The following is a 22,397-nucleotide window of genomic DNA, read 5'->3' on the forward strand; positions in this document are numbered from 1 at the left end:
GAAGATTCGTTTCTTTTCTGATTATGGAATTGGTACATATTTTTTAGCAGAGAACTTCAGAAAGTAAGGTGAAAATAAAATCAGATTCCAACACTACCAGGCAAAGAAAAAGAATCACCGATAACACTTAAGTATACTGAAAATACAGGTAAGAATTTTCAACATCAACCAGACTTTAAAAGGTGGCAAACTATAAACCAAGAGTCAAATCACTCCTGACTTCAACAGAAACGAATCCTGGCCTCCATAGGACGTGGTCACTCTGATTCACACAGTACCTCCCCAGGTGGCTGGCACCCACTGGCTTCAGCTTTGACCTTGGATTGTCTACTTGCTTTCATTTAACTCAAGTTAGAGGCAATTTCATGCTTGACTTTGGGTGACTTCCAAAGGGACTTTAGCCCAGGCCCAGGAAAGAGTGTCAGAAGAAGGGGACATGAAACAATTCTCTTGTGATCATTTGAAGAGGAGAAAAGAGTCCTTGTCTTAAGAGGTTAGGACATACTCTTGGCCTCGTGTGAATAGGGTCCCCACCTTCTGTCCTCTGAGCCCCATACCTTGCTCCCACTTGTTCTGGATCTTTTGACGGTATAACATGTAGCATCGGTCCAGGGCCCGTAAGTAGCGCTGGATGGACAGCTTCCCATCCAATTGTGGGCACTCTGAAGTCATATCTGCTTTGTAGAAGTCATATACGTTCTCCATGTGGGTTGCTCTAAGCCCTGGCAAGGCACACAGAGGGATTCGGGGACTGTACAAGGCAGCCCACGTTGAGCAGAGAGGATAGGAGAGCCACATACAAGAAGCCCCCTGGTGGGCTTCCCTGGTGGCGCAGTGGTTGGGAGTCCTCCTGTGGTTGCAGGGGACACGGGTTCGGGCCTTGGTCCGGGAGGATCCCACATGCCGCGGAGTGGCTGGGCTGAGCCTGTGCGTCCGGAGCCTGTACTCCGCGGCGGGGGGGGGGGGGGGGCGGGCACAGCAGTGAGAGGCCCATGTACGCAAAAAAAAAAAAAAGAAGCCCCCTGGTCTTTATCTTTCTCGTACCCAAGCCTGAGCCCGCCGAGCATCCCTCATGTGTTCAAAAGGAGTTGATTGAATTGCCACTTTTATATAAATGAGATTTATATTTCCATTTCCATACCTAGATGGGCTTAAAAAAATCTGGAATAGACACCAAAAGTCTCAAAGGAAAGCTTTCACTTTATACTCAATTATCTTCTTTCATTTTCAGTTGTCAGTTTAGCTCTCAAAGGGTCCTTGTCAGCAGCATCAGTGCCAGCCATTCCACACATCGTTATCCCAAAGTGTGATGGTGCAGAAGCGGCAACCTTGTTGATCCCTCTCTTCCCCTCCTCCCTGCCCTCTGCTCCCCAGTCCAGTCTTTTGGAGGCAGTCAATATCATCCACATTTCAGCCCTGCATAGCGGGTGGGTCAACTTGGAATTAGGAGCTAGGTATTTGGCTACACCATGCACAGTCTCCCAGCGCCACGTAGCCACTGTTTACTACAAACCTCTCTCCAGGGCTAGAGGGCCCTTGGGCCCAACCAGCATTGCCACAGCTCCAGCCCTGCCTGTGGGGTGAATATTACCACTGGAGTACACTGCGATGTCTCCACAGACCACCAGGGCATAGTGACTTGTAATGAGAGACAAGAAATAATTATTATCACTACCAAATCTCAAGTAGACTGAAAGCCTCCTGTGTGCCAGGCACAATTTTAGGTACTGGTGATAGATCACTGAACCAAAATAAAAATTCTTGCCCCATGGAACTTGTTCTAGTGAAATTCATCATGACACATTTGAAATGCAATGTCAAAACTCAGTGTTCTGTGACTCTAGCTGTAAAATCCTCATTTATTCAGAATTCGGTTTCTGGATTCAATGAAACATTCATAAATTAGCACTTCTGGAGATAATTTAGGTTTGTACTGATCACCTTACAGCACTTCATAGTACTACAGTGGAAATTTCTTTCAAATCATAGAAGGCCAAGGGATGGGGAGGGAAACTAATATTTGAAATCCTAGATAGACACGAGCTATCCTCAAACAATCCTTAAAATAATCCAGTGAGGCAGGAATTATCCACATTTACAAAGGAAGACACTGCCTTCTAGAGAATCCAAGTAATTTGTCTAAGGTCACCCACCTCATGAATATGAAATTATATATTCAGACCCGGTTCTGACTGGATCCTGAACCACGTGCTTCGAACAATCTGGTATTACCTTCCTTCTGAGAAGAGTTATTGTCAAGTAACCACATTTAATGTAGGTGATCCATAGTAACTACTTCTGTAGTAGCCAGGTGATTATTCAATAAATGATTGCTGTCTTGAATATATTTGTTCCTCTCTCATCTGATAGTACTGCCCGCCCTCAAACTTGCGTTTGTGAGAGAAACATGGCAGCAATTTTAGTATTCTACCTAAACCGTGAGGAAGCCCCCAGGGTTTACGCCAGCACTGTGATGAGAGCCATTATTTCTGTATAATCCAGTCCTCACAATAAGCCTATCTGTCAGATGCAGTTATCTCCTCTTTATAGACAAAGGAATTGAGACCCAAAGAACCTGAGTCACCTACCTAAAGCCATGCAGCTAATAGATGGTAGGATAAAGATTCAGAGTCAGGATTCCAACCCAAATTCATTGAAACCCAAGAACCTTCTCTTAAGATTATATAACAGCTCAAACTCCAACCCCAACGAAACAGACTGTTATTTTTTCTCTGCAATTTTATATACATAAATATATAAAAATATATAATAAACATATAATATAGATAAACAAAATTTATATATGTATATAAAATTTGGAAACTATAGAATAGTATTTAGAAGCCATTAAGGAAAACACCAGTCAATTAGACTGCCTAAAATTAAAACCTTCTATCAGAAACAAACTCAAAAGACAAACTGGGGAAGTATTTACAGTACATAAAGCCAACAAAGGATTCTTTTCATTCATATATAAGCACCTCATAAGAAAGATAAGATATGTAATAGAAAAATGGCCAATAAACATCATAAAAATATCGAAGTTCTCTTATAATAGCAAAGGAAAATCAATGATACTATTATTTTACTTATTAAACTGACAAAGATTAGAAAGTTTGATAATATATATTGTAGGAATGCACTTTAGTACAACATGTTGAAGAGCAATTTGGCATATTCTATCAAACTTTTAGATCAAACTATTCTGCAATTCCACTTCTAGGAATCTATTCCTAGAACATATTATCATGAGCGTGCAAAGCTATTGTACAATGTCCATTAAAACAGTAGTTATAATTGCAAAAACATACATCAATCTAAATATCCATCTATATGGGACTAAGGTTTGGCATATCTATCAATAGAATATTATGTGGCTTTTAAAAGAATGACTTTAGGTGACCTTATGTGTATATCTATCTATCTGTCTATCTGTCTGTCTATCTTATATCTATCTATCTATAGAATGACCTCTAAGACATCACAGAGATGAGGAATAATGTGTACAATGTTAAAAAATGAATAGATAAGGGTATGCTTTCAGGTATATAGAAAATTTCTGGAAGAATACATAAAAACCGTCAGTGTTAAATTATGGGAGTTGGTAATGGAGTGTCAAAGGGAAATTTTTCTTTACTTTTCACCCTTGTGTTTGTGTGTGTATGTGTGTGTGTGTGTGTGTGTGTGTGTGTGTGTGTGTACTTAACTGTTGGTTTCAATTACCTTCATTTAAAACAAAAAAAGACAAGAAAAAATGAGGTCTCTCAGGCAATCTGAGCCAGTACCACTCTTTCCTTCCCTCATACCCTGCTGTCTGGAGTGGTCCAGAACTTCTTGGTGAGTCCCAGAACCACCTTCTCCCATCTGAGGGTCCCCAGGTGGATGGCCAGGTCAGAAGCAGAGATCACATCTACGCTGGCCTTGTCTTGTTTTGGCATTTGCCATTAGACTCAAGCTTAAATATGCTTTTTGCTTTAGTATAAATTAACAATTTACATCCTAATAGCTTGTTTAAATTTTCCCCCCGCAAGACATCACATTAAAGAAGGATGCATTTGCAGCCCTCTCCCAACCATTCAGCAGAATCTACTCATTTGAAATGACATGTCTGAAGCTGATAATGCCCCCAAATATAGGCTCTGATTTTGGGTTAAAGGCTGGTGTGTGTCCCTTGCCCTTCACTTCTACTCTCTAACTAAATGCTGGGTTGGACATATTGGTGGTGACGGTAGTAGGGGTTGCTGGAGAGGTAATAATACAAATGCCAAGCAGGAGAAGCACTGCAAGTACAGGTTTGATGGTGTAGAGACTAGAACATGCCAAATCAATGGAATCATTGATGGCGAGGCTACGCAGGGCAGTTGAAAGAAACAGTGAATGGGTGTATGGAATTGTACTGCCTTGTTGCATGAACAGAGACAAACCATTAACCTCTTCTTGGCCTCTTTTTTTAAGTGAAAAATATTGGATTAGAGAGTCTCTAGGGTCACCGCCAACATCAAGACTTCATAATTAATTTTATAATTAATGTTTATCATGGTTTCTAAAGTTTAAATTCTAGTTTCCAACTTAGTCAATGTAGGGCCTTGTCTGCCCAGGTACTGTTTTTTCACATCTCCATTGATATCTTGTTTAATGCCTGTAAGGCACGTAGGCAAACAAAAACTCTGAGTCCCACAGAGGTTAAGGGACTTGTCATCAATTATTGACAGACCTAGGTTTCTAACTCTCCTAGGAACCAGGCAAGGGAGAGAAAGTAGAAATACTCTGTGTCATAGTCTATCCTGTGATTCTTTGGGTCTATTTTTATCAGGGTGTTTTTCCCTAACACCTAAACTTGTTTAAATCTTTTAACATCACCAATCTCTTGCCCGCTCAGAGACTTGGGAGAAACCTTAGAGAAACAGGAAGAATGCAATGGGAAGTATACCGAATTAGATTTGGTGTCTTGCTTCTGCCATGCACTACGTGTAAGATATTAGATCCTCCATTTTCCCCCCGTAAATCAGGTATGACACCCACTTCCTAGGCTGTTGTGAGGACCAAATGAATGACTCTGTGAACATGCTCCCTGATTAACTGTATAAAGCTATACACGTCTCAGGGGTTATTATCATTGTGGTTGTTGGATGATCGCAGCAGCTGTATGAAGAAGGTGTCCTTCCCTCCCTGAATGAAACCACCCAAGGAAAGGAGAAGCTGAGGATTCGGCCTCCAACCCAGCTCCCTTCTTACATAAGCCTCTGGCAGCACGTACCATCCCAGGAGCTGGACTCCACCCAGTTGGCAACACTGAATAGAGAGAGGCAGTGTCACCGTAGCAGGCACTGGTGGTATCTACGCCCTCAATGTCGGTGTTGGCCGAATCCTGGAAGAGCTCCACGAGCACTGTTTTGACAGCCTTGGACTTGTCGATGATGGTCTCAGTGCCCACTTCCAGCCGGCCCACAGATTCCCATGGGAGCTGCGTGCGTTCCATCAGCTGCTGCACCACCGTCAGGCACAGGGAGTTGATGCCCTCCTGGACTGAGCAGAAGCCCGTCTGGGTCTGGCCCATGCCCACTGTGTACTTCCCTGCCTCCACATTGTTAAACTTCTCCATGTCTGTTTGGTCCACATATTGGGCTGGGAAATAGACCTCCAGGGCAAGGATGCCCACATCCTTTGGCCAAGCATCTCTTTTGGCCAAGGGGATAGCAGCGACTGTAGAAAACCTGTAGTAGAGAAAACAATCAAAATTCCACTAATGGGCTCTAGCTAGTTTCCTCAAAAGACAGTACGGCAATCATTTCCTTCATTTTTTAAAGAATATATTTTAAAGATATCAGATGAATACAAATTTAGGATTGTATTTTCCTGTTGAGTTTACCCTTTTATCCTTAGCAAATGTCCCTCCGGCATTTTTATAGCTAAATACATGTGGAACAAGCAACGTCTGTGGGAATACAGAAGACAGAGAGGGCAATTCCAAACTGGAGCAGAGAAAAAGTGGAGAAAGATTCAGTAAAGAGGGAAGAAAACTGTTTCTTTCCTGGACCCACCACCTCTCTTCAACCCTGACTCCTAATCCCTCTGGAGAAGATCTGGAGTTTCTTCTTCTAGCTACAAGTAAAGAACTCACCAAGCCCACCTTCTATTTGTTCCACATAAAAAGTACCTGAAAAGTACCTGAAAGCTTTAGAGGTACTTTAGAGGTATTCTTAATTTTCCAGATGGTGAAAGCAAGGCACACATTGGTGAAGCAATGTGCTCAGGGTAACTTCTCAGTTTCTCATCTGTTAGAAATATTCTGTCTTTTCACTCATGAGTGCCACCAAATTCCTTTGACTTGCATCTGGCTACAGGATTCCTGATCGTGGAAGAGTGACAGGGTGGCTCTGCAGGCTTAGGAATTTCGCTCTATGCCACAGGAATTGCAGCCCAGATGGAATGTATCCATCAGTCATCCTCAGGATTCTGGGCTTCTTGTAACCCCAGTTTTCCCATCACAGAGGTCACTTTAAAGGACTGCTGTGAGGCAAAAGTGGATCATGTGATCACAAGATAGTGAGGCAAAGTGATAAATGTTTATTCATATCTGACAAAAGAGAATTGAAGTTTAGTTCTCTGCCCTATTTATTTGGTGACACTCAGATAATTAGAGTTTATACTCTCAAATGTTTGTGGAAGAGCTTCCCAGTACCTAGAGCTAATGGCTACCCAGAGCTCAGTCCTGTGCTTGGCTGGGTTTTCTCTCATTCTCATTCTCCCTCTGTCGTCTCTAAGCTCACTCCATCCCTCTCTTCCCAGTTAGAAATCTCAAGTCATAAGGAAAGTTTCTAAGAATTAGTCACTTTGTAACTTTTGTAAATGTCTTGGTAGGGGGTTATTACTTGGAAATGGATTCCAGAGCCTTGAAAAAAAGTTAACATGTAGAGGTTTCCAGAAACATCAGGCTACTGCAGTTAAGAGTATCCATCTAATCTTGTACTTTCTCTAAAAAATAATCACTTTATTTAATTTAGAACTGGTTTTGTTCTGGTGTTGCTTGGTTCAAGAACATGCATCAGACTTTTATTTCTTTACTCCATCTCGCCTCCTTCTCTTGTGTTTCAAAATTAGCTATTAGGGCTTCCCTGGTGGTACAGTGGTTAAGAATCCACCTGCCATTGCAAGGGACACGGGTTTGAGCCCTGGCCCTGGAAGATCCCACATGCCGTGGAGCAACTAAGCTGGTGCGCCACAACTACTGAGCCTGTGCTCTAGAGCCCACGATCCACAACTACTGAGCCTGCGTGCCACAACTACTGAAGCCCACACACCTAGAGCCCGTGCTCTGCAACAAGAGGAGCCACAACAATGAGAAACCCATGCACTGCAACAAAGAGTAGCCTCTGCTCACCACAACTAGAGAGAGCCTGCACGCAGAAATGAAGACCCAACACAGCCAAAAAACAAACAAACAACAACAACAAAAAAACAAGATTAGCTATTATATGTCAGGCACTGTGCTATGGAGGGCTGTGGGGGTGAAGGGGATGGGCGGAGAAAGGTGGAGATCAAGGTCCTTGGGGGCCTCCTCCACCGGTAGGAGGAATGAGATAAGCACATACATATATATAACCCAACCAAGAGTCAGAATATGATAAAAGCCACAAGAGGGATATGGGCAAAACCCCACGGGAATTCAAAGGAAGCAGAGATTTCCTGTGTGGGGGAGAATCAGGAATGGCCTCATGGAAGGGGCTAAATTTGAGGTCAACATTGATGGATAAGTGGAGCTTCTTCCGATGAAGAATTGGAGGGTGTCTGCAGGGGCAGTGCCACAGCAGGGGGTGATTGAACAGGTAAGGGCACCTGGAGCAGAGAGTGAAGGGGAGAAGGAGGACAACAAATGAGAAAAGCAGGTGGAGACCATGAAGTGTGGGACAAAGGTCTTCCTTATTTTAAAGGCGGTTGAAGCACATGGGATGGGAGCCGTCTTTATGGTGGATTTAGAGTGAATGCAGGTTGGATTAGAGGGGATAGACATACAGAGAAAAGGAGAGCCATAAAGAGGACTCTTAATACCCATTCAGGCCATGGAAAATGGGATTAGCTGTGAGTACACCAAAAGGGAAACGTGAATGATAATTCCAAGTGTTTGAACCGAGGACATCAGAAGGAGGGGGCAGGTTAGGGGGACTGAGGTTTATCTCTTGGAGGACAGCCAATGGTTGCTTACTGAGACAAGCAAATCCACTTCAATCCCTTCCTCACAAATGGAAAAACATGTTAAATTCCGAGCTGGGACATTGGGCCTGTACTCAGGGGGTGGGGGAGAGTGTTGATGATGGTGGGGAGTCATGAAGAAAATAAGAAGGCTAAAGGTATCTCCTCCCACCCGATACATCCACACACCCAGGTTCCCTGGGCAGCAGGCAAGGGAAGACACTGGGCGAAAGGTGTTTTTCTAAATATTCTTGGAACTCAGTGTAGAAATGGGAAGTAAGAAAGGGCTAGTCCTAAAGTACACTGGTTGGATTAGGGGTTCCCGGGTGCTAGCGGTAGCTGTGTTACCATCAATGCTGGGAGACTGTGAGCCCTTGGGCTGGACTTGGGGAGTGTTTGCAAAAAAAAAAAAAAAAGGAGTGCATGTGTGCTTCTGTGCACGAGCACATGGTACACACACACACACACACACACACGCACACACTTACGCTCTTAGCTTTACATGTCACGTCCCCCTTTCATGAAATCAGAGAGCAGAGAGACATGCTTCTTATCCTCAGTCCATTTTGAATCTGACTGCAGTGACTTGAAGCAGCTGGTTTTACTGACACTGCAGGTGACACAGAATCCTGAAGGTCTCAGCAGGGGCTGGGGGGAGAGGTGCAAACGGTGGTGGAGAGAATGCCATGGGCCCTGGTACCGATATTTCCACTGCTTCATGCTGCTGGGGGTGTAAAACGTGTCTTGCTGACGTCGGCAGGTGCCAGAGGTTTGGGATCCTGGAATTCTGTAAACAGACCTGGGCTGTCTCTTTAGAGATGAGGTGACTGAGACCTTGAGAGGTTAACTTGCTTCTCTAAGGCTGTGCCCAAGCCTTGCCAAATTTTGACTGGGATTCTAGTGACTTCTGCCTCCGGAAACCCTGCCCCTGCTTATCGAGGCTCTGTGGCTTCTAAAACTGGGCACAACCTCTCACTTAGAACATGGGCAAATCAAAGAAAAACATCATCTCTCCAACATGTACATACCTGCACTGCTCCTGGGCATGTATGGGAAAGGATAGCACTGATCCCTCCTTTCTTGGGCTCTTGTGGCAGCCTTATTTATGTTCAGCCACCTCAGGAGGCTATGGTGTTCCTCATAACACAGCCTAAGGTAATCAAACCTGGCCTCGGACCCTTGTCTGAGTTACTCTCACTTGGTTGTCGAGAAAGCTCTCTGTCGAGTTAGCTGTTATTAATGTATTGTGATGATAAGGAAAATCTTTCAAAACCAAAGGGAATGAATCTTTTCATAGTAGCCCTTTAAGTAGTTGGGAGTGGTACGGGCATACAGGCAAAGGGCTGGAATTAGCGAGGATAAAGAGCCTGCTCCATTTCTTCTATTTTTATTGTCGCTCTTGTGTTTGTATAGCGCTATACAATTTCCAAGTGCAATGCAACAGGTGCTGCAATAAAAGTACAGGAGCCCTAAAGAGGTGATCGTCATTTGCAGCTCAAGGTCTCCTGAAGAGGAAAGGTCTGCTTTACTGATGAGGCTAGTGATATGTGGACAGGTGATCCAGCTTTCCCAAAGACCTACAGCTGGTAAATGGCAGGTTGGGCACTCAACCACGTCTTTCGACTCCAGATTCTGCTCTTTCCACTTTGGTCTTCTACTTCACAATAAAATGTTCCTGCCCTCTGTTCTTCCAATGAATCTCTCCCTCCATCCCTCTCTCATGGCACCGATCTCCCTCTATCTTTTACAAAAGTCATGCATTCACTCATTAGTTCATTCAATTAACCCCTCTGTCTACTATGACTCTGTGCAGGGCACGGAGAACAGTCAGAGCGGTTCCTGATTTAGGGGAAACAGAGGCAACTTCATTTTCCTGAAGACAGAGAACTTCCAGCTGCCCCCAGAGGTCCAAGTCTCCTAGGTCTTCCATCATCTTTAGATTCTTGCCTCCATACACCTTGGTGCTTACTGCTCTAACCCAATCTCCCACCTTGCTCTGTCACCCCATGCCCTTCCACTGAGCCACTGGCAAAGCTCTGTCATCAACTGGAAATTCCTTATTTCCAATCCTTTTTCTGAAAACACCCTTTGCTTCTTTCTGTGTCTCAGACTGCAACTCTCACATGGTGGTTGTGCTCTTTGCTTTCCACAATATGGGACCCCTGGCCAAAGGAACCCAATGTACCGCAGTGCTTGGAATAAGGCATATGTCCTCTTTGCTCTTCGCTGATATCTCCAGAGTATTTTTCTTCTCCCTCCTCTCAAAAGCCCCATTCTCTGCAAGCACATGCCATCAGTCTGGACCACCCAGTGCCTTTCATTCTTGCAGTCAACATTCAGTCCTCCTCCACTACCCTTGTTCATGAACATGGAAGCACAGGGATCACTGCCTTCCTTTCCACCCTCAATCCTCAGCATTCTTGGAGATGTGAATCTCCACATAGGTAATTCATCCACGCTGCCCTCTCACGTAAGTTCCCACTTCCATGATTTTTATCCTCCACTTGACCTCAGCCTCCCATTCCACACTCATACTCCTTTTTTTTTTTTAAAGTATAGTTGATTTACAATGTTGTGTGAGTTTCAGGTGTACAGCAAAGTGATTCAGTTATATATATGTATATATATAATTTTTCAGTTTCTTTTCCCTTATAGGTTATTACAAAATATTGTGTATGGTTCCTGTGCTATACAGTAGGTCCTTGCTGGTTATATATTTTAAATATAGTAGTGTGTATGTATCAATCCCAAACTCCTAATTTATTCCCCCCTTCCCCTTCCGTAACCATAAATTGGTTTTCTACGTCTGTGGGTCTATTTCTGTTTTGTATATAAGTTCATTTGTATTATTATTATTATTAGATTCCACATATAAGCAATATCATACGATATTTGTCTTTCTCTGTTCTGGCTTAGTCACTTAGTGTGATAATCTCTAGTATGAGTTTCCATTCTCATACTCTTGACCTTCTCGCTACAGCATCTATACAACCTCCAAAGTTTTAATTTCATGCAGTGCAACTCTAATAACCTCTATCTTCCCTGCTTACTGTGTGTGTGTGTGTGTGTGTGTGTGTGTTTAATGTCTTTATTGGAGTATAATTGCTTTACATTGTTCTGTTAGTTGCTGCTGTATAACAAAGTGAATCAGCTATACGTATACATATATCCCCATATCTCCTCCCTCTTGCGCCTCCCTCCCACTCTCCCTAACCCAGGCCTCTAGGTGGTCACAGAGCACCGAGCTGATCTCCCTGTGCTATGCGGCTGCTTCCCACTAGCTATCTATAATACATTTGGTAATGGATATATGTCAATACCACTCTCTCACTTTGTCTCAGCTTACCCTTCCCCCTCCCAGTGTCCTCAAGTCCATTCTCTACATCTGCATCTTTTGTTTTCTTCTTCTTCTTCTTTTTTTTTTTTTTTTTTTTTTTTTTTTGTGGTACACGGGCCTCTCACTGCTGTGGCGTCTCCCGTTGCGGAGCACAGGCTCCGGACGCGCAGGCTCAGCGGCCATGGCTCATGGGCCCAGCCGCTCCACGGCATGTGGGATCTTCCCGGACCGGGGCACGAACCCGTGTCCCCTGCATCGGCAGGCGGACTCTCAACCACTGCGCCACCAGGGAAGCCCTAAACCCACTCTTGGTCTACCCTGTGCCTGTATCTGAGCAGCTAAACAAGGCTGAAGGAAAACACAGTATGGTATTAACTGGTTAGCTTTACATTTACAACCACATATCTCAAATGGACCCTCAGCATAGTCTGGCAATTCTACTACATTTTCCTAGTTCATTTGCTCTCCCACTCCCAAATGACTAGTCACACTTCCTCTTCTGTCTTCAGCCCATCTCCTCTACTCATTCTCAACTGATTACTTCGACTCCTCTTTCACTGAGAAAATAGAAACCATCAGAAGAGAAGTACTCCATCTTTTATGAGCAAATTCAGCAAATTGCCTGCCTTTATACCCCATACTCTACTTTCCTATAGTTCCTATCTAGAGGAACAAACCCTGCTCTGTTTTAAATCTGATGTCACCACTTGTGCACTGATTGTACTGCCTCTGCTCTGTGTGAGGACTGTGGTCCTGCAATTGTCTCTTCTCTTCTTCCTGATTTTTCCCCTTTCTACTAGGTTGCTCTTACCAGCGTTCAATCCCATCTTTAAAAATACCCTTTCGCCACATCTTCCTTATCCATTCATCTGTCGATGGACACTTAGGTTTCTTCCATGTCCTGGCTGTTGTAAATAGAGCTGCAATGAACATTGTGGTACATGACTCATTTTGAATTATGGTTTTCTCTGAGTTATTTGTAGTGAGGTGGATGGACCTAGAGTCTGTCATACAGAGCGAAGTAAGTCAGAAAGAGAAAAACAAATACCGTATGCTAACACATATATATGGAATCTAAAAAAATAAAATAAAATAGTCATGAAGAACCTAGGGTCAAGACAGGAATAAAGACACAGACCTACTAGAGAATGGACTTGAGGATGTGGGGAGAGGGAAGGGTAAGCTGGGACAAAGTGAGAGAGTGGTAGTGTATATATGGACATATATACACTACCAAACGTAAAATAGATAGCTAGTGGAGAGCAGCCGCATAGCACAGGGAGATCAGCTCAGTGATTTGTGACCACCTGGAGGGGTGGGATAGGGAGGGTGGGAGGGAGGGAGGTGCAAGAGGGAAGAGATATGGGGATATATGTATAACTGATTCACTTTGTTATAAAGCAGAAACTAACACACCATTGTAAAGCAATTATACTCCAATAAAGATGTTTAAAAAAATGCCCTTTTGACCCTGTATGTCCTACGGAGTGTGCCATCACCTTTCTGCTCCCCTCTATACTGAAAGCCATTAATGTATTATCTGTTCTCAGTGTTTCACATCTTTTCTTCTCACTCTGTCTTTAATTGCCCCATTTTGGCTTTTGTCTCCTGCATTCCATTGAAATTCCTTTTGTCAAGGTCATCAGTAACTTCCTTTTTGCCAAACCCAATGTTTGGTTCTGAACCTTCAGCTTACTCGACCTCTCAGGAGCACACGGCTCATATTCTCACTCCCTTTCTTGAAACACATTTTTCATTTGGCTTACAGAACCTGACAACCACAGGATTTTCCTCCAAATCACTGGCCACTCCTCACAACTGCTCCTCCTCCCTCTGATCTCTAAAATTTGGAGCTCCAGGTCATCCCAAACACTCGATTCACTGAGAAAATAGATGGAACTGAATAGGAACATTAGGCTCTTAGACCAAAACACCCAATATTCACACAGAATTATGGATACGTAATAGATGATTTTGATAAAATTGAAGGCCAAAACCAGTCAATCCGGTAAAAACTTTATTTAGTCTATATAACAGATTAAGCAGTGTGCTAAGCATTGGGAAAACATGGGATGGATCAGCTTCGTTTCTTTCTCTCTTTTAAGTTGGCATGTACTAAGATACTACTGTGTGCCAGGTACTGTGCTAAGCACTTTTTGCACGTTATCTCATTTAATTCTCATAACTGAGATGGGTACTATTATTACACCCATTTTACAGATGAGGAAACTGAGGTTTAGAAAAATTGTATAATCATCTGTGGTTTGAGAACTTGCAAGTGACTTACATGGGCTTTGAATCTAGGCTGTCTGGATCTATGCATGATCTGCACCAATCTTCAACCATTTTTGACCTGAAAGAATGCCAGTGCCATGTGGTTAAATCTAATATTAAGTTGTTTCTTTGGAATAAGGGAACCTTGTAGGTTGAGGAAGTACCAGGAATATGTTATTTAAAGTATAAATTGGGGGAAATAATAGCATAACAACATCAGGTGATAGTTTTTCATAGTGGACAGAATTTAGTTGACCTAGTCAAGTAATTATAGTCAAGCAAATTAAGTAATTGGTTTTTCTATGAATTGTCCAAAGTGTTGAAGGAAATATAGTAAAGAAGACACCCCTCAAACACTTACATAAACTCACATTTTGATACTTTCTAAATGAGGACAGACATTTTTATTCTTGCTTTGAGATTTTGGGGTCCTTCAACTCCTGGACTGCAGCTCTTTTAGCTGAACTGTTGATGAAAGATAGAGTGTTGATTAATCAAAAATGTGTCAGGATGTATATGTATAGCTGATTCACTTTGTTATAAAGCAGAAACTAACACACCATTGTGAAGCAATTATACTCCAATAAAGATGTTGAAAATATGCGTCAGGTGCTAGATAAACATTAGGAATCAGTAAAATTGATTATTATGGTTTAAAAGGTTTAGACATCTAGGGTGAATCTTGCAAAAACCTTTGTTTTTTAAGCAATTCTGCCAAGAAAGCTGATTTAGGAGAGCAAAATTATAAGAAACAACGTTCCCAGGCACCTAGATTTACCATTTTTAGCTACATCTGTCTCTTCTACCTCAGAGACTCACAGTCCTCATTTCAACAAATGCCCTGAAGATGCATTTAGCCAAGGTTTCTATGACTGGTAAATTGAAGTAGATCCCCACTCATGCAGATTTATACTTTAGATCTCAACGTGAAGGAAAGGAGTTTTCAGATTTCTAGGCATCGGGAAGTGTGTAGGAAAGTTATTTCTACAGAACGTGTAGACCTAGGGACAAGTCTTTATGTTTGGGGAGATGAACCCTGTTTATTTAATAATAATACTAATTCAATACAAGCATATCTGGTACTTCATCAGTTTTGAAATGCTTTCACACGCAATCTGTACTCACAACAGTTGTAAGTTGATTTGGACATTGAAGCTTCCAGAGGTGAAGTGACCTGGCTTGTGGGTGTATGACTAGTTCATGGCAATGGCTGGGAGTAGATATCTCTGCTATACCTCCAGATCGAGGACTCTCATCACATCTACGTGTGGATTCTGCTATGGGAGGGGAGGAGTCAGAGCTACTTATGATTTTGTTACTGGTTAACCAATCTCTCCTTTGCCAGGTCTTGCCTTTTGTGATTACCTGGGCTAACATGCAGACCTTTGATTCTAAAGCTTCCAGGGTTTTGTGAGGGAGGACTACTGAGGCCTGCAGGAAGTGTGCATAGATTCCTATCTAGTTAGCTGAGAGGTCCTGAGAAAAGTAGGGGAAAGAGCCTGGAGTCTGATGAGATTTCTCAGAAGAAAAACATTGAGCACTGGTGTTCATTGTTTTGTTTGAGTTACATCATTCCAGGAGTTACCTTGCATTTGTTATGTCATCTAGGGAGCAAACCCAGCAAGATAATGTCCAGTCTCAAGAGGGAAAGATTCAATATTTGCACAGGGAAGACAGTGTAATGATGGTGGAGTTGCCCGTGAGTCTCAAAGAGAAAACCTTGGCATCGTCTGATCACCTGTCACTGCTTCTCTAGCATTTATTGTCCAGCCTTCTTCTTCTCAGACATTTAAACTGTTTGGAAAAAAAAAAAAAAAAACTAACTTCCCACAGTCATTTTAGGTCAATAACAAATAATATGTCACAAAATAACCAATTTGCGTAAGTAATCTCCTTTTCTTTTTTTGAGCCCTCAGAATTTCGTTGTTAGATAATTATCATGTATTTGCCTTATTATCACAATTTATATTTGCATAGCATTTTAACAAGTCCAATTTTTTTCTGCTTGGCAACATGGTAAACTGTCATAGGTTGTTGAATTCCTCTTCTTAAATCAAAAAACACTAGAAAAATGACTAAAGCATAAATTTGAAGAACAATTCAGAAAAAAAAAGCTATGAGAAATTCCTGAGGAGTCTGAAGGATGCCCTGGACCAAGGGATGTGGGATAGAGGCAGGGATGAGGTTGGATGAGGGCTGAAGCCTGCAAGGGAAGGATGGTTGCAGGGGGTAGTGGGAGGAGAGACACTGCAAAAGCCCTACCCTGGTGCGTTGTTCATGAAAAGAGTTGCAGATTGACCAATCATACACTGACAATTATTTTAACAAACCTCCATTCTCAAACCCCAAACTGGTGGCCTAGCAATATTTTCTCCAGGTGCTGTTGTTTTCCCAGCAGTTTAATTGTGCAATCTTGGCCAGGAGAGTCTCCTGGTGAAGTGGCAGCAAACAGGATGGTCATCAGTGGTTCTGCAATGTCTGGGGCTTATCCCCACTCATTTGAAATGTGCCTTGAGGAACACAGACTGAGTCCAGATCTTCAGTGCTTCCACAACACACAGCACTAGAGAGTATCCATTACCCCCAGGGGACATGAACTCATATGCCAAAATAAGGATACATTGAGGTCTATAAAAGGAAGACAGCGCACTGAACAGAATTTTTGAAACAGACAGATCAAGAATTTAAAATAATCATCCTATGTGTCCTTAAGAAGGGAAAGGAATATTTTGTACTATAGGGCACTAATAAGAATCACAACAAAGAATTACATATATAACTAATTCTATATAATGCTGGAATAAAGACTATGTAGATGAGAAATATTACAGGATGGGAACATAGCTTAAAAAAATTAGTGAGTAGGAATATTCAATTGGGGAACTCTCAAAAAAGGCCAACAAGAAAGAACAAAGTGACAAAATATTGTTTTAAAAATCTAAGAGATTGGAAGAATAAATGTAGAAGTATCAATATTTGAAGAATGGGAATCCCCAAAGGAGAAACATTGGAAGAAATAATAAAGATACATTTTCCATTGTTAAAGAAAGATGACACATCTCAGTCTGGAAAAAAAACTTATTCAGGGAACAAGCAAGAGAGTTAAGGAGAAAGTGGATCTAGAGCACATACAGAAAAAGAGGAAAGTCTAAAAATTTCTAGTAAGAAAGATCACCTGAAAAGGAACAAAAGTCAAGTGTCATTGCACTTCTCAATAACAACACTGGACTCACTAAGACAATGAAGTAATATTTTTAAAGAATTAAGGAAATGGACTTCCCTTGTGGCACAGTGGTTAAGAATCCACCTGCCAATGCAGGGGACACGGGTTCGATCCCTGGTCCAGGAAGATCCCACATGCCATGGAGCAACTAAGCCTGTCCACCACAACTACTACATAAGAATGGAAAATGAATGGTTAGAATAAAGTATACTATACAAATATGAATCAAGAGAAAGCTGAGGTAGCAATATTAATATCTGCCAAATTGGGAGAGGATAGATTATTTAATGGTTAATGTACTCTGTGGAGAAAAATAAAGAGAGTTGGAGGTAATTTGGGTGTCCATCACTGCAGGCAGAATGGGTAAAATGTGGTTGGAAGTACAATCGAGAGTGCTATGAAATGGTTAGAAACAGCACGTTAAATACACAAATAGCAACGTGGATGTGTCTTAAAGGTAATGCTAATGTGATGTAAAGTAATATTTACGCAAGTTTACTCACAAAACAAAAATACCTATTTTATAAAAACAGATACAAGTAGAAGTGGTTGTCAAGGTGGGTCAGGAGGGAGCTGAGAGTGGGAGAATAAATACTGGTAAAACCACAAATTCCATATCCATGGCTACATGATCTTATGGTACAGAGGTATTAACATAGACTTTGGAACCAGGCAGATCTGGATTTGAAACTTAACTTTTCCGTATCCTGCTTGAATAACCTGAAATTGTCATTTAAAATTTCTTAGAATCAGTTTCCTATTAGTTTCTTCAGTTGCTAGGGGTGGAGAATAATAGTTCTGCATCATTGGGTTGTGGTGATGGTTAAATGCGATAATGCATGTAAGGTGCTGAACACGGTAAGAGTTTAATAAATGAATATTATTATTATCCTTATGTGTTGGGAAAGGATGAGAAAATGAACCACTATCTACAGGCTGAAAAGGATCTGTAGATATCCCTGGGCCTTATCTGAAGCTTCCTCTCACTGCCCACTACCACATTTCTTCCTACCAAAGAACCTATGCATCTTATTTGATGCATGCTAGCTAGACCTGGGAAAATCAAGGGAAATTCTGTTGTGTGAATGTTGTTAACCTTTCAAGAGATGAGAGGAAGAATCATTGCAAGGAACTTGGCAAAGAAGTTTAAAGAAGGAACTTGGCAGCCTGCAACTTTGCTGGGTCTAAAAATGTCGGAAATCAAACTACAATCATTATACCTGCAGGTCATTTTTTATTGTAACTTGATGAGATAAAGGATTTTCTCTGTATAACAATTGGGTTAGTCTGGCTTTTGGCTGACCTGTAAGCCCAGGATGAGAGGGCAGAATACATTTCCTCTTGTGCCCATTGGAAACTTCTCCCCCTTCATTTTGAAATCAGTTCATGTTTGTTTATGAGGATATAGGATCTAGACAAAAAGTCAAGTACTAAAGCCATTCAACAGAGTAAACAGGCACAGAAAAATGAAATACGTTGCTCAAGTGATGGTGCCAAGGACTTAGGACTCCTTCTCTGGTGAAAACTCTGATGCCTGAAAATTGTTGTTAAATATCTGGTATTTTTAGTCAAAACATCTGGACAGCAAATGTGATTTTTTTTTCCCACAAAGGAAGTTTCCTTGATTGTTCTCTTCTTAACATGAAGACAAAACTCATTTCTGAAAAATTCTGGTAAGCAAACAGAAAACATACCATGATTCCATCACAAGCATGGTTAACACCTTCATGTGTATGCTTATGGATGGTTTCTGAACAGATATGTTAAAGGTGAAAAAAATATAACATCAATAGAGAAAACTCTAAGCACCTCCAACTGGTAGTGGGTGAGCGAATCCACTTCAAATATCCCCCCATCCCCATACTGGTTTTCTTTTATTCTAATTTAAAAGTCACTTTCCCCCTTCACTTTCTATTTATACACTATTATGTTGTATGGTGTACTCCCCAAAGAAATGTTCTTCTCATATCTTTCTTCCCATACCTCTCATCTGTGCAAGGTCATCCATTCTCCAGAGCCTGACTCACCACTGCTAGACACTTCCCAGACCATTCACCACAGCTAATGTTGGTCTCTCTCCACTTCTAGAATTGACTAATTTAGGCAGAGCCATATCCCTCAGTGACCCCTAGTCCCAGCAGATCCATTCCAGACTCCACGTGACAGCTTTTCAAACAGCTCATGCCTCTTGTGGAGATGCTGGCACAGTATGGAATGGGAGAATGATTAGAAACTCTCTCACTTCTTACCACATGAGAAACTTTCATTCATCCTTTATTGGGTCAACAGCTACAAATCGAATGCTGCTCTGTAGAAATCAGCACATAAAGAGCTATTTGCTAATGTGAAGTAAGATCTGCTAATTTCTTGAGGCCATCATTTGTGATGGAAGGAAGAAAGAAAACAGGGAAAAAGGAAAAGAAGAAAGGAAGGAAAGAAGGAAGGAAGGGAGGGAGGGAAGGAAGGAAAGGAAAACAGAAAGTATAAAATCCTAGATTTTATAGTGTGCTATTTACTCACTATGAGACCTCAGTCAATATATTTAACACCTCAACCTTTAATCTCATTTGTAAAATTGGAATAATAATTTAAAATATTTTACAGCTTGTGAGGATTAAATGAGATCATTTGTAGGTAATTAATACTTGGAAAGTACTCAAAAAATAAATGTTACTCAATAAATGTTAGTAATTGTGATGGCTGATTTTATGTGTCAACTTGACTGACCCACAGGATGTTGGATAAACATTATTCTGAGTGTTTTTGTGAGGGTATTTTTAAGTGAGTTTAACATTTAAATCAACAGACTGAATAAAGCAGATGGTTCTCCCTGATGCGGCTGAACCTCATTCAATCAGTTGAAGGTCTGAATAGAACAAAAAGGCCAACCCACCCCTGAATAAGAGGGAATTCCTCCTGCCTGACTACCCTCCAGCCAGGACATTGTTTTTCTCCCTACCTTCAGAGTTAAAATGAAGCATCAGCTCTTCCTGGGTCTTAAGCCTGCTACTCCTTGGACTAGATTGGAACTACGCCATCAGCTCTACTGGATCTCCAGCTTGCTGACTGCAGATCTTATCTGTCAGTCTCCATAGTCACATGAGCCAATTTCTTATAGTAAATCTCTCTCTCTCTGTTTCTCTCCACATACACACACACACACACATATATATATATATATATATATATACACACACATATATGTATATCCTGTTTTGTTTTTCTGGAGAACTCTAATAGAGTAAGTAATATTATTATTTGAAAGTTATATCTCACATACCTTTCCACAAATGTTCAAGGTAAATTTACTCCTTTCTCCAGTCCAGTCCTGTGGAAAATTATGTTATTTGCCAAATGAGGAACTGACGTTAAGTCTGAGAAGATATTTCCTGACCTTGAGTCCTGGAATCTTCTTTTCTGGAAGAGGCAATTCCAGAAAAGTAGCTGTCCATGAGGAGAGTAAAGATTTCAAACTTAGGTTTTTTTTGTTTGTTTGTTTTTGTTTTTTTTGGCTGCATTGGGTCTTCATTGCTGCACGCAGGCTTTCTCTAGTGGCAGCGAGTGGGGGTTACTCTTCGTTGTAGTGTGTGGGCTTCTCATTGCGGTGGCTTCTCTTGTTGTGGAGCATGGGCTCTAGAGTGTACGGGCTTCAGTGGTTGCGGCATGCGGGCTCAGTAGTTGTGGCTCGCGGGCTTAGTTACTCCACGGCATGTGGGATCTTCCCGGACCAGGGATGGAACCCATGTCCCTGCACTGGCAGATGGATTCTTAACCACTGCGCCACCAGGGAAGTCCCTGTTTTGTTTTATTGTGTTACTTTAGTATCTGATGAGTTAAATGGTGACCAGGAAGCTGGTGGAAATTCAGAGTCTGTGTGAAGCAGGTAAAAGGTCATCAAGCTCAAAGGGGGAAGCTTGGCTTGGTAGCCAAGAAGGATCTATGAAAGCTTTTGCTGAGACTGATCAACAGCCCTCCAGCTCTTGCCCCAGGAGGCCTTTGGGGGTTTCATGGAAGGCCAGTGACAGATCTGGGTCCAATTCACTGTTTCACAAAGAGTTTTCAGTGATTTGAGCCCAGACAATTTCAAAGCTAGAATGAATCTTGGAAGTCATCCAACTTGTAGATTCTGGGAATATAGTGGTGGCATTGTCTTTGAATTTCTGAATCCTCACATAAAAACAGGTAAAGGAAAACCAAAATCTCTTACACATTTGCAATAAAACTAAGTGATAGCGAATCCCTGTGACCCCCAAAGTACAAGTGGATGAGGATAAACCAACAGTCATAAAACCTGCTGTGGCATCTGTGAGGGAGAAAGCAGTGGGCAGCAGTGGTGTGTCTGAGGACCTGGAGAACCAGAGAACCTCTAAACAGCCAATGAGAAACTACCAGAGAGCAGACAGACTAATTCAGGGGCATTAGCTCAAAATGGGAGTAGTTTTGTCCACCCCAGTGCCAGTGAGTACAAGCTCCAATTCCCAACTCCCCAGTAAGATCTCAAGAGCCAGAGCGGCATAGCCAGTGATGTGCTGGTAATTGTTTAACAGTCCAATTTGTGGTGCTTGCTGATTTCCATGGTATAAATACTCCTGCCATGGCCAACTGCAAGCTACTAACATGAGTACAAAGTTGAGAAGAGATACGCACAGTTGATTCTTACAAAGTGGGAGCCGGATGTGAACTCTGGTAAGAACCAGAGCTCTTTTCCAGGATTGGAGGGACACTGAATAGAAACTGCTGGGAGTGGAATCAAAACTGAGTAGGAAAAGAACAACAGCTACAAAGGAAACAGAAGGTCGAGGTAAACACGGGGGCGTGGAACAGAGCCAGGAAATCTCAGACAGTTAGCTGCCATATTTCTGAACATAGCATGAAAACAAAAGATAGAGCTCAGTAAAGTTAGAAAATCTACCCCGAACCACACTACCTTTTAAAAGCTCAGGAAACTAATGTCACATAAAAATGAGCAATAAAAACGTATCGAGGTAAAATCTAATGCAAAGTTACATTTAACTCCGTGGTTCCCAAACCTGCTGGATATGAGAATCACTGGGGGGGAAATAAAACAAAAACAAAATCAGAAAACACTCTTTCTGAGCCATTTGTTCTGGATAGGAGGCCATACTACTGGCTACATACAATAAGTTAAACTGGCGTAACCAGTGGTGTTGACAATGCAGTGGTCCCTTGATATCCTCAAGGGACTGATTCCAGGAACCCCATGAATACCAGAATCTGCAGATGCTTGAGTCCCTTACATAAAATGGCATAGTGTTTGTATATAACTTATGCAATCCTCTTATATACTTTAAATCGTCTCTAGATTATTGTAATACCTGATAAAATGTAAATGCTATGTCAATAGCTATAAAT

The 22,397-nt window shown here is 41.8% G+C and overlaps 1 protein-coding gene across 1 annotated transcript in view; it reads right to left on the reverse strand.

The window, feature by feature from the left end:
* Nucleotides 1–22,397, reverse strand: part of HMGCS2 (3-hydroxy-3-methylglutaryl-CoA synthase 2) — a 31,003-nt gene that overhangs the window by 6,770 nt on the left and 1,836 nt on the right. The window contains 5 exon segments of the mRNA XM_032648037.1: nt 558–722; nt 1,514–1,638; nt 5,254–5,303; nt 5,306–5,714; nt 8,693–8,838. Of these exon segments, the coding sequence (XP_032503928.1) occupies nt 558–722; nt 1,514–1,638; nt 5,254–5,303; nt 5,306–5,714; nt 8,693–8,838 (895 nt within the window).

Source organism: Phocoena sinus, chromosome 1 (genome assembly GCF_008692025.1).
Source record: "Phocoena sinus isolate mPhoSin1 chromosome 1, mPhoSin1.pri, whole genome shotgun sequence".
Lineage (NCBI taxonomy): Eukaryota > Metazoa > Chordata > Mammalia > Artiodactyla > Phocoenidae > Phocoena > Phocoena sinus.